Source organism: Nomascus leucogenys, chromosome 16, assembly GCF_006542625.1.
Source record: "Nomascus leucogenys isolate Asia chromosome 16, Asia_NLE_v1, whole genome shotgun sequence".
Classification (NCBI taxonomy): Eukaryota; Metazoa; Chordata; class Mammalia; order Primates; family Hylobatidae; genus Nomascus; species Nomascus leucogenys.
This window is the reverse complement of record NC_044396.1, coordinates 47,293,956-47,307,595: the sequence shown is the minus strand read 5'-3', so window position 1 is coordinate 47,307,595 and position 13,640 is coordinate 47,293,956. Positions and strand designations below refer to the sequence as shown.

The following is a 13,640-nucleotide window of genomic DNA, read 5'->3' as shown; positions in this document are numbered from 1 at the left end:
GCACAAAAGGAAAATGAGTGTAGGAGGGTAGCTTGAGGTTTCTGCCACAAAGGGAAACGGACATTAATCAAATCTTTTCATCCTATGACTAAGAAGTTCCCAGGAAAAAAGAAAAATCATCAGACTAGTTAAAGTCAGTTTATACTGATGAATTCATTTCCTTAGTTACACACTGATACAGCAAATATTTTTTGAATATTTAGAATACCATTTAACTAAAAGATATCTCAAGAGGGATTGAAAAATGCATTAGTCATGAACTAATCAAGGAGATTACTGTCTAGAAGGTACATACATGTTAAAGAAATTAATTTTAAAGTGGTGTCCCATAAAGAAAGTATAAACGAAATGCTTTGGCAGTTCAGAATAAGAAGGTTCTTGGAGCCTTATAGATAAGCTGACTTTTGAACTTGACTTTAAAGTATATTTAGGGTTTGGATATATGAAGATGGTAAAGGCAGCATGGAATTGTGGGGAAAGTACAAGTATGTAAAAAAAGTATATTTCATTTTTACTTCAGTCTTTGTTGACAGAAAGATCTGAGATCATTTAACCTCTCTGTGGGCTTGTGCAAAGCAGCTATTCCTACATGGCTCCCTCAAAAGGAAGTTATAAGGATCAATAAGTAAATGTACTGGGGAAACCACAAATCACTGAGCAAAATATGGGGGTTTTCCCCTCTTTTTAACAACTTTAGACACCAAATTCTCGGAAAATGGTAATTGAATAATGACAGAGCAGTATAAACAAAGACACATGATTAAGGGAGAGAGATTTAGGTAAAAAAGGAGCAATTAATTGGATTTGACTGAACAATAGAGTAGATGAAGGATGGTTATAGGGTGTGAGTTTCATTTGGAAGGTTTCATGTCATGCTGAAGAGTTTGGATTTAATTTGGGGGACAGATGTCATTGGAGAATTTTTGAGCCCTTGGCTCATGAAGATTAATTTTCTGCCACTCTTTGGGGTAGATGTAAAGAGACCAATTTTAGTTAAGCAGCTATTGCAAGTGAAAAGGTAATGAAGGCCTGGATAGATGAATGGGTGTGCAAACGGGTGGAAGGGCAGATGGAAATAATTGATGTTTCAGGGTAGACCCAACAGAACTCACAAGAGTTTGGTAGAAAAGGAAAGAGTCAAAAATGACTGCAACATTTTGAGTAGAGGTGACAAGGAAGATGAAGGTGTCATCAACAGATATTGGTCAGACAGAAAAAAAATAGGTTTGAGAAAGAAAACTTCGTTCACTTTCTAGCAAGAATGATGTCCAAGTAGTAATGTCTCACAAGCAATTGCAGAATTAGGCTTGGAATTTGGGTCAGAATTGTACATTTTAGTTTAGAACATTTCCCATTAATAAAACCATGGCAAATTTTATCTGGGTGGAAGAAACGTGACTTAGAATAACATGTTAAGGAATCACTTAGAGGTGGGATGTTGTAGAAAAAAGAGAAGTCAGTGAAGGATTTGAGAAGAATCAGAAAGAACAACTGTTGCAATTAAGCATGACTTAAGTGAATTATTCAAAATAAATTTAAAATATTGGTGATTAACAGGAAATAATATTCTGCTACTTCAGGTTTTATATTTGACATGACGGAGCTGTAGTCAATCAATATCTTTACAGCAGGAAACCAGTAGTCAAAACATTAGCTTACTTGCATGATCTAACTAATTATTCATATTTTCAGTAATCAAACTTTATCGAGTTTAATTTTCCCCATATTATACATTAGGCAGTGATTAATACTGAACTGTCTTTTAGGAAAACGAGGTAAATGGAAATACTCCTCCTAATTCAGAAATGTTGCCGTGGGTGTTAAGATCCCACTGTTTCTAAGTGCATCTGAGGACTGAAGACACAGATATGCTCCCTCATTTGTGCTTGCCATGCTCCACACAGGAAAAGTGTGCTTTGATTTGGTATTCAAGCTATCTGCCTGACCTAACACCACTGATGACAGGATACATTGAACTAATTATGAGACTGTGGAAAGAGAGGTACCCTCTTGAGTACTTCACCATCCTTACCCAGATTGATACTTTACTCTTCCATAGCCACACCCACCTTCTTCTCCTTCCATTGCAAGAGTGGGAATGCAGATTTTAGTGCCCAGAGATCTACACACTACACAAATTAACATGAGAAAACATCTTAGAAGATTGCAAGACAGTGGAGGAGAGAAGGTGCGATAAAGTGAAGATTGCTTCAAGCTTTTGGAACACTTTTAGTTGTAGTCATAAATCTGGAACTCCATACGAAAATTAATTTAGAAACCATCCTCTCTGATATATTAAAATCACAAGATTTCTGAAAGGATGAGAAGAAATGGGCTCAAAACAGACATGTTACAGACTGTACGTGTTTTGTAACTTGGGATTTATGTGAAGGAGAAATAAAGATAGCAATTAGTTACATACTTTTGGAAAGATCATTTCGTTGAAGTATGATTTTGCTGGTAAATGCTTTTCATTTACAAGGCTATAAAACATATAAGTTGGAATATGCACATTAGTGCTTTATTTGGTGCAGGGTTGGGAAAGAAGACTGCCCCCTGTAGGATAGTGTCCACTTACAGGTAGCCATTACTCAGTGCCCATAATGGGAGCTGTTCTGCATGCTAAGGGTCTAAAAACATATAGGACTTGAGGACATTTGACAGTAGCCTGAAAAGAAATTTAGTACACACTGCCTCTTCTGTGTATTTTCAAAAGTCAGTCCTAATTTTCATGGTACCCTCTGTCCTTGGCACAACTTTAAGGGTATCTGTGAAAGCCAGTATTATTTCACAAAGAAGATCAGATTGTAGAAGTTACATGTACATCTAAGAAGAGGCAACAGCCATTTTAGTAAATGTGACTGAAGGCAACATGAATGGGCTAGATAAAACCATTGTCGATTTGGGTAGACAACATTTGAAAAGGCATTTTTAATTATCTTTAATTAACTGTAATCCTTTTTATGGAATATGTAAAATGTTGAATTAGCTGCTTAATACAGTGGGAAGTATCAAAGACTGGAATTAGGAGAGGTGGGTTTGATCTTTGGTTTTGGTCAAGTCATTTGATCTCTTTGGGTTTTACTCCTTCATTTATTCATTTATAATATTTATATACTTATTCCACAAACATTCAACAAGCTTGTGCTATCATCACGCCCTCCCAGTTTTCCTCTTCCATAGACTGACAGTGTCACCAAGAGCCTTTGCAGCTCTTGCACGCACCATTGAATAGTAAATCTGCTTTATGAGGGACATCACAGAAAGGAGAATCCTGAACTAATTTTGAAGGGTTGGAGGAATACAGTTTGGATAATGGAAAAAAATGTTGGTTCGGACTTAGAAAAAGGAAGTACAAATCATAAGGCCAGCCAGAGGTCTAGGATACCTTGAACTGTGTGTGAAGACTGAGAAGTAACAAAGTTGGAAAGGAGCTAAAGGAGTGAAATTGACTAATAAGAGACCTCATGGTGGAGGCAGTAAAGGTGTTCCAGAGAAGAACACAGGGCACACATGGGGGCTCTGGACAGCCTCAGTTTTAGCTTTAGGTGAATCTAACTAGATTGGTAAAATGACTACAGGGAAAATGGTAGAAAATGATTTTATTATCATAAAAACAAAAACAAGAACCTATGACTAGGTTACTTAATTTGCCTTCACAGTATTTTCATGTCACAATAACATTTGCAGACAGGTCATTGCTAAACATCTGATACTTTGTGGGATTTTCTTTTCTAATGAAACAGAATAAGGTAACATTATTACTTTTTCACTTCCAACATGTAACTTTAACCATGTATCTTTTTTCCCCACAGTTTTCTTGTTTTTCTCTCTTGTTTTGTGTGCCCTCTACCTGCCTGAATTCCTCAACGCCCCTCAGGGTGAAAAAATTGAGCTGCTCCTATAAGCACCATGAAATATTCTCCATTGTTTTAAGTTTGAAAATGCCGGAGAAATGTTAAGTGAAATTCTCCATACTCCTCTTATACAACACATTTGACCTCTAGATACCTTAAGAGCTTCATCCTCAAATGCTTTTAATTCTAATCCTTGCAGAGACAAAATTCATTGCTTGAATTACAAGAGTGAGTCTCATTAAGGCTAAAAACCAGTGACTCAGATAGCATAATGGATTAATATGTTGACCTTGCAATTTTAGAGCTTTACTTTCAAGTCTGACTGTGCAGTCATTTCAATAGTCAATTAATCAATTGGTTAATACCAGCCTATCAGTGTTTTGAATCTGGTAGTTAGGAGATCATTTTGGCTAGTAATACCCTGTAAAGCTTTAAACTGAGTACAAGAGTACACTTATTAACTCCCAAATCCTTTCTTAAATTATCAAGATAAAACAAACAGGGTTTAATGAATTGCTGTGAATATTGTAATCACTAATAACTGAATAATTTTGACAGACACTCTAATGAGCATCAACATCTTGAAACTTACATTATATAAATATGATCATGCTATAATATGCAAATACATATATAAATAATATATTTCTATATTTCACTAATGTAGAAAGACTGTAAATATAATTAATCACATCTTGAGTAATGAAGTATGATGCTAACTAGATTCTCAAATTCTAGTCTTTTGGTAGTCTTATGCTATCCTTTATGGTGATATATACTTTTAGAATTATTTTACCCCAGATAAAATAAATGTGTATGTAACTCAGCAGAACATCTGGAAATCTAAAGAATTATTACTTTTTTGCCCAAAACATATTTGTGAAAATTACTCCTTTCCTATTTATTTATTTATTTATTGTAGATGCCAGATATACGAAACCCAGAAGGAACTCAGTACAGTTCCCATCCTCAGATGGCAGCCATGAGACCAAGGGGCCAGCCTGCAGACATCAGGCAGCAGCCAGGAATGATGCCACATGGCCAGCTGACTACCATTAACCAGTCACAGCTAAGTGCTCAACTTGGTTTGAATATGGGAGGAAGCAATGTTCCCCACAACTCACCATCTCCGCCTGGAAGCAAGTCTGCAACTCCTTCACCATCCAGTTCAGTGCATGAAGATGAAGGCGATGATACCTCTAAGGTACGAATAAGTTATTTTTAGGACCTATGGGAGACTATTCTTAGGCACCATCTTTGACCTGTGCTGGGTACAAGTTTAGATCATCCAAGTGAGAAACATTGGTGGGAGACACCGGCTTTGTTAATGAAGCATGAGGTTACAAACAAACTGGATTAAACCACCTGCTTGTCCAATTACACTTTAAAGTCCCTGAGAAATCCTTTAAATATAGATGTGTTAAGCATAAAAGTTGTCTGCGCCCACAGAAGGTCTGGTGTGTATATTCAATGTACCATTTTAAGAAGGCAGTATACTGGGGTACAATGAAGGTCGTGTGTGTGTGTGTGTGTGTGTGTGTGTGTGTGTGTGTGTGTGTGAGACAGAGAGAGAGAGAGAGAGGAGATGTATGATGACGATGTTAGATGAAAACTTTGTGGCCACCTGACCCAACCATTTCATATTGAGGACATGGAAAGTAAGTGCCAGGGATATTAGATGACTCCTTTCCTGGGTGATTCATCGCATACCTTTTGTTAACTCCTTGCCAGTATGGTTGTTTATTTGTGTGTCTGTCACCAGCAGAGCCATTCTTTTAAGTTATCTGAATAGGAAGATGGGTTTTATGTCAGCCACCTTTTTTTCTTTTTGCCATTGTGAGAATTTTGTTTTTGGAAATTAAACTGTAAACATGCTACCAAAAGCAGCACTGTGCAATCCTGATATACATGGTTAACTTTCTAGTAACTTCACTAATTTTTTTCAGTCCATATAATAGTGATTCATCGATTTATTTAGCCTGATGACAAAGATAAGATTGCTGCATTGACTATATTTTCCTACTTTTTGTATTCTTGATGTTCTGGCATTTGGAGCCTTAATCCTGGAAATTCAGGGCTAGCTAATTTTTAGAGATTGCAAACGACACTCTGCTAACCCCCTTTCTATAAACAAGGCAACAATTCACAGCTGCACCCCAAACATCTCCTTTAAAAACTCTCACATACGAGGCCAGTATTCCCTCTGCCCTACATCCCCCCAGGCTAAGTGTCAGACAACTAGGGATCACTCCTTACAGCCCATAGCCCACCAAAGTCATTCAAACTATCCAGACCTAGGCTTACTCAGCATGCCAACCTGCCTTGCCCATTCCTGCCCACAAATTCCCCCAGTAAAGGCTCTGGGCATGCTCTGTCTTCTCCCTCTTTCTGTCTCCTGACCAACCTGGGTACTTCCCTAGGTGGCCCTGTGTGCTGTGCTGTGCCTTCGCTTTCCAGGGATCTATGAGTGGAAACTTCTTCCTCACAATCATCATTTCCATGTCTTCTGTCTTACCATACCTGACTGAAACAAATCCCAAGTACGTTTTAGAACAGCTGCAGAACCTAACACTGCCCAAGCCAATCCCTCCATCCTTACCATCTCTCCTTGTTGTCAGTGAGTCAGCCTGTCGTGAGTTAGGTGAAAAGGCAGAAGGAAACTAATTGATATTCATAAATAATTGACTGGGTTGCTGAAAGCCTTGCCTTTAGCTGACCATTTCCAGGCCAATAATTTTCTTCAGAAAATACAGGTTATTCCAATGGCTCCAGGTACTCACTGGCTGTTAGATTATGCCTAATGGCCAATGAGCACCTGAACCCAAATGTGAACACCAATAATTTGTTTGTGGACAGTGATTTAGATGTTGATTATGCATGAATAATTCAAGTCAATTTGCTAAACACAGATGATATGTACTATATTGTAAGGGGGAAAAATTAATGTTCTGCTCATAGTAAAGATCAGTTTGTGTATCTGGATTGTGTCTTTATCAGTATTCATTCCTGACATTTCAGGAAATTAAATGCAAAATTAGTAGCATCCTCTGACAGTAAATTGTATACCAGATTATTCTTAATTACAATAACATTTTTCACAGTCTTCCACTTATATGAGTAGAAGAGTAGGTAAAAATCTGAAATTCATAGAATTAACATTCATGGGTTCTGCCATTTGCTATTAACCTGTTAGGTCCATATTTTATAATTTTGCTAAAGCATGAATTTACATGTTTCCATACTGATATGAAACTTTGCCAGTGGGTATCCTATTCAATCATTCAATATCCACATCTTGAAACAATTTATAATTCTTCATTAGTGGACTGTGTAAGCATTGCATAGTAAAACTCATATTCTATAGTGATAGATTATTGAATTATCAATGCAGGAAAGTTTAGGGATTGATTTCTAAGACTGCGCCCATTAAAATGACCTTTTTTATCTGCACAAACATTCACACAAAGTCACGCTAAGTTTAAGTGTATTTTCCATCTCAAGAAAAGTAACCCTTCATTTCAATTCTATACACTGTTCTTCACCTTGTCTCCAATTCAAATCCTCCTGCTCATTTATTTGAGTTATACTATTATATTTATTTAAGCTAGAAAAATCCTCTGATGAAAATGTTAAAGCATTCTTCATTACAGTTAAGGATTAAACTGGATTTTTTCCTTTTATTTGAGTAGGATTTATGTGGAATGTTGTAGTGCAACAGCTCCAGTTAAATGTGAAATAGCATTAAGTCAAAAAGATCATTTAAATCATTTCTAACAAGTGAACTAAAAAAAGAATATTTAGTTCCATACCAGAAAAAGCTTTTAAAGCTTTCCTCTTAACACTTTGTGCTGTCTTTAAGCAATTATATATTGATTCCAGCTCATCTAATTGAACAATTAAATGAAATAAGTCTGTTTTGATGAGATGAATATTGTAAATACATCAGTAAAATAAATTATCACCTTATAAACACTACCCGTGATTTTGATTGCTAGGAAACTGTGTTGACAGCCTTAAGTCATAAATGAGACACAGTAAAGCATCAAAGAAATACAAACTTAGGCAGCTTGTGGTTCTAAGCCTGTAATCCCGTATTTGTAATATAAGAGATACTTTAAGACACATAAAGTATCTGGTATTACAAGTATATTTTTGGCACAGTTTTCTCTTTAAGGAAATTATGGGTAAGAATCACATTATATATTTTTCTATCCTTTTACTTTCTGCTTTTCTGTTGAAAATATCCATGTTTTATCTGACTGTCTCTTATAAATGTCATGTAGTTAAATGAGCTTTTACTTTAAAATGAAACCTGTACTACATTTACATTAATATAAATATGATAATAGCCTTAATTTTCTAAGTATGTTGCTTTCTGTTTATGCCACAAATATTTTATGTTTCTTCTTTTTCTCATCTTCTTTAAGATTGCTCTTATTTTTCTCATTACATTATTTCCCATTTTGAGATTAGAGATTTTATATTCTTTCTCTTCTTTCAGTAGCTGTCCCTGGAATACAACTATACAGAAGTCTAAAATTTGCCAATATCTTTACCTGTTTTCTTAGATTAGTTTAACTCCATACACCTTCCATTCAATTTATATTGGGAGCTGTTATTGTTGTTCATTCTAATTATAGTTTAATTGAATTCTGTAATGGAATAAACCTCATGAAACACTATTTTCATTATTTTATGAAGTTATTTTTCCTTTGGATTTATTCACATATATATTTCTTTCACCTGACATCTTTTTCTTTATGCCTTTAAAATGTTCTTTCATGAAGGTCTGCAGGGAACATGCTTACCTTAAAAAACACATTTGCTGGGTACAGAATTCTAGATTGACAGTTATTTTCTTTCAGCATTTTGAAGATACTATATTATTCCACTGAATCCTTGTTTTCACTATTGATTTTGAGAATTTACTGCCTGTCTTTCCTTTGAAAGTAACCTGACTTTACTCTCTGACTGCTTTTGAGATCTTCTCTTGTCTTTGGTGTCCTGCAGCTTCATGGTGATATGTGTGGGTTTGTTTGCATGCATTCTGATTGTAATCATTTCTGTCTATCAGCATTTTGGGGAAATTTTCATTCCTTATTTTTTTCAGATACTGCCTCTATCCCATTCTTGCTCCCTTCTCATGCTGTTATTCTGAGGGGATGAATATTAGACTTTCTCCTTTCCGAGACTCTTTTTCATATTTTCTACTTCCTTGCCCCTATGTATCACATTCTGATTATTTTCCAGTTCATAATTCTCTTTTCAGCCATACCTAATCTGAAATGGTCTATTGCAATTTTCATCTCAAATATTTCATATTTTTGGTTTCATTTGGTTCCTTCTCAAATGAGTTTGGACTTCTTTTTTTAGTTGCTTGCTCTTTACCCATGTATTTAATCTCTTTTATTCTTTTAAGCATGTTAAACGTATTTGTTTTGTACCCTCTTTTGCTAAGTTCAATACATGAAGTATTTTGAAGTCTGAACATGTTGGTTTTAATAGCTTGTTTCATTTTGCTTTTTGTACTTCTGAAATGAGAATTAATATTTATTAGAACTTTGTAAGAATTCTTTTAGAGCTTGTTTAAAAGTGGATTTCTATGGGGATGATTGATATTTGTTTCTGCCATATATTTTGAACCATTACAATCAAGAACCACACTTGGCCTGAATTTTTCAGACCACCCACATAGTGTGTGTTCAGGCTACAAATCTTGCAAATGTTGGCTTTTGTTTGTGAATGAACACAAGAGATTTTGTTCCACTCTTCATTAGTATCAAGGTTCCAGAGCAGCCATTCTTGCATGTTCTGGGAGGTCACATACAAGGGAATGTTACTTCACTCTTGTGCTGACAGTCTAATTCTTTTACATCTTGATTTAACAGGACCACTCCCATTAAATATCTTGCTTTTGGTAAGGCATGGGGTTTGTCTTCTGTCTATTGCACTCTTAATTCAAATGCACACGAGGTTCAACAGTATCTTAAATATGAAAGCTGCCTTTAATATGCTGCATCTTCTCTGAGTTCACTTAGTTTTTGCCTTTAGGAGTTTGTTACTAATTCCCTAGTTGATCAATGCATGTGCTCTGCCACACTAGACAGAAGCAGGAGGTTTTTTTCTCGAAGCAAATAGGATAAATCACTAGAGCAGCAATTAAATAAGCCTTTAGAGTAGGAGTTTTTATTTACCGCTGCTCTGAAGACAAGAAGACTCCTGGAATAAAGTAGAAATGAGAAACAGACAGGTTTCTACAGATATTAAGTGAAATCAAACAGTGTTGGAACCAAATGTCACGTCACTTTATCTAACTACCAGTGGGACAGAATACTTAAAACTGGGACTTGGAAGTCTGGTATTTTCTTCATTGTACTGTACTTATATTGTAACTGTTCACTTTATATAGTATAATGTGTATGATACTTTTAAAGAATTTATTAGACCACAGCAATTAAACTAATGTATGCCCCTTATTTATTTTTTTTTAAAGTGTCCTATTTGTTAAGGCTGAGCCTAATAAACTAGTTCAGGAGAAAATGATAAAATTTAGTGAGCCAGTTAGTACCTGATTCCAAATCATCTTTCCTAAAATTTATTCAAGTAAATAATTTTGCCAGGATATAGACATATCCTAGATGACTGAGCATACTTAATTAATTCATGGAATAAAAACAGAATGAGACTTAACATAGCCGCCTGGCATTTTATTCAGCGGGACCCCACCTCAACAGCTTGCCTTCTTTGTAAGCCTGTAAAAGCCCTCAATCCAAAAGAATAAGAAGTAAACATATTTCCCTACATCAGCGAATTTAGAAAAGATCAAGTGGATCTCATAAAATTGATAAACTTAACCAGTAGGTGTATAAAATAACAACCAACCTTTTTTCTCTTTAAAAAATCACTTTAAAGTGATTTTTCTGGACAATTGCCCAAACTTCCTATTTCACGTAAGGCCACTGAGTGCCTTTGCTAAACTCATTCAAAAATCATACTCAGCTATGTTTGGCAGAATCAAGGATCCTTAAAAATGAAATTGCTTTACAAACTATGACACTGATACAATGCCCCACACTTGTGAATCATTTCAAAAGTATAGCACTTCATATGCATTTTTCTATAATTGATGTTTTGAGTCATAGAGTGTATCGTTATTAAAGATAATAATAAACCCAATTGTAAAATGAAAGAAGTATTACAGCCTTGCTGATTTCACAGTAACTAGATGACTTACTTTCCATGCTTATTTGAATTTATTCTCATAAGGGGATTTTAGATGGCATAGTTTAGAAAAGAGAGAATAAATTTAAGTAGCAAAATTTTCACTCACTGAAACATCACAAAAAGTGCTGTTATATGCCCTGTTTCTATGGAGAGGAGTTTATAATATTTACTTTATATGATAAGAGTTATAAGTGGAGTTCTATGTTGTTTGTTCAGCCTATTATGCAGATGGTGCTTGATTAAAATCTATTTTAAACTACAGCGATTACTGCAAGATAGTGTGCATTAAACAGCTCTCCCAGCTCCATTAAAGGCTTTGGGACCGCGGCAGTTTATTCTAAATATGCTTATAGACATTTCTAACTTCTCCAGGGACATTTCAATATCAGTGATTCTCTTTCCTTGATAGTCTTAACTCCTGTGCTCTGGCTTCTTAAGAAATACTATTATCTAAGCAACACCATTAGCACATGCTTTTTTAAAGTGAAAGATTATTGTTTTCTTGTGATAAATAAGTTAAATACATCTCTATAATTAACCAATAAGACATGACAGGGGTGAATTACCAGAAGCCTTCAGGCACCTCTAGGGATTTGAGATATAAATCTATGTCTTACGAGTAAGTTACATGAAGCACATGTATCTGTGTAAAGCTTATGTGTAATATTTATTTATAAATAATAATTATTTAGGTATTTGTGCACTTATGTATTCATTAGTGCTTTAACTGATGGTGAAATCAGTGTGTGGGTAATCAGGGTGACATTTAGGGCATCAGCTCAGCCATGTTTTAGTTGCTATGATTTTCATACAATTTTTATGTGTGTTTCAAATTTTCTTTGCCTCTTAAGTCTAAGCCTCTGCCCAGTACTATAGAATACCAGAGCAGAAATGTATAATGATGCATTGCATGTAAAACACTGTACTGATGCTATGAAGGACGTGAAGATTAATGGGACGTGCTCCTTACTTTCAATGTGCTTGTCATCATGAGGAATTCACATTTCTGCATTATATGGTTTCTTCCATATTCTAAACACTATGATGGAATAAAATTTAACTCTCCAGTCTTACAACCCTGGTAACTTTACAAATACTGTGTGTACTCTAGAGCAGTGTCCAGTACAAAATACTGTGCTGTCTAATCCAGTGACTGCTAGTCATGTGTGACTGCTTCCATTTAAATTTAACCAATTAAAATTAAATTTAGAAATTCAATTCCTCAGTTGTACTAGCCACATTACAAGTGGCCTATAACCATATGTGGTTAGCAGCTACCCTTTTAGACAGGGCAGAGAGCGTAGCTATCATTCTAGAAAATTTTACGAGACAGTGCTACTCTAGACTTTAGAAGTCAAGTACTCTCAGAAAGTTAGGATTTAAAATTATAAGCCTCCATCCATCTATGCAAGAAGTCAGGATCCAGACAATACCCAAAATTAAGGTCCAGGGACAGATTATAAATCCATTTAGCTAATTTTTCTACCACAGTCATATTTATCATCATTGTGTTTATTCCAAATAGTTTGTGGTCATAAGCGCCAAGTATCTTTCAAAGTGCATCCGTTACTGACCTGAAAGTGGATCCAAATTACAGCAGCATTTCTGTCTTCAAGGAGGCTTTGGACACAACAATGATCATGTGTTTTTCACACATGTGATGAAGCTACTTCCAAAAGTAGGCCTTACAAATTCCCAGTTCATTACACAGAATCTAAAATGGCAGCTCATTTCTGCATCCTTTCCACACAAGAAAAATGAAAAACAAAAAATAAGATCCCCACAGATCAGGGGGCAATGCCCAGTGTTTGTAAGACAAACAGCTTTATATTTCATAGAGCAAAGCCCAAGTACTTGGGTACATGAGAGATCCAACTACAACAAGGAGTTTCCATTCCATTCTACTGCATTCTAAAGAGCAAAGATATTGTGAATACTCACTAGTCCTTTATACAAGAACATTGAGCAATATAATAAACAATTCCCTCCAAAGTACATTTTATCTGATAAAAAATAGAGATCTTTCATGCATAGTTTTTTCCCCTTATGTAAGTCTTCAGTGGAAGTCAGGGCATTGTCTTAGATTATAGTTCAGTTCTATGAGGGCAATTTTATAAATGGTCAGAATATTATGATCCAAGAATCTAGCTTTGGTGATCTAGTTTAGTTATTGAAGGAGAGGCAGTGAATCTTGAGTAATGAATATTTTATGTGTATCCTTTAGATTGGTCTTCTCAGATGCCAGTTTTCTTGCATGGCAGAAAATTCAAACCAAGGTTAACATGAGTATTTAAAGGGAAGGCATAGTGTGATGTTGACTGAAAGCAGATCAATATGCTCTTGTTTTTAGGCACGACAAAGACAAAGATGATATAATCTTTTAAGACTGGCTGGTAGTCTGCTTTAATGGGGGCAACACCATAGCTTTACAGTCTAGTGCCTCTCAGGTACTCAATCAGATATACAACGGAAGCCCCAGAGTTACACTCCATAACGCATAAATGATGTCTCCTGAACCTTGAAAATGTGGAGGCAGAAGTCATGAAATACTTGCTTCTT

At 35.5% G+C, this 13,640-nt stretch overlaps 1 protein-coding gene across 1 annotated transcript in view; it reads left to right on the top strand.

Annotated features, from left to right (window-relative positions):
• Positions 1-13,640, top strand: part of TOX (thymocyte selection associated high mobility group box) — a 310,862-nt gene that overhangs the window by 260,110 nt on the left and 37,112 nt on the right. Inside the window, exon 4 of the mRNA XM_003256016.4 lies at positions 4,780-5,061. Within this exon, the coding sequence (XP_003256064.2) occupies positions 4,780-5,061 (282 nt within the window). The remainder of the gene's footprint in view (positions 1-4,779; positions 5,062-13,640) is intronic.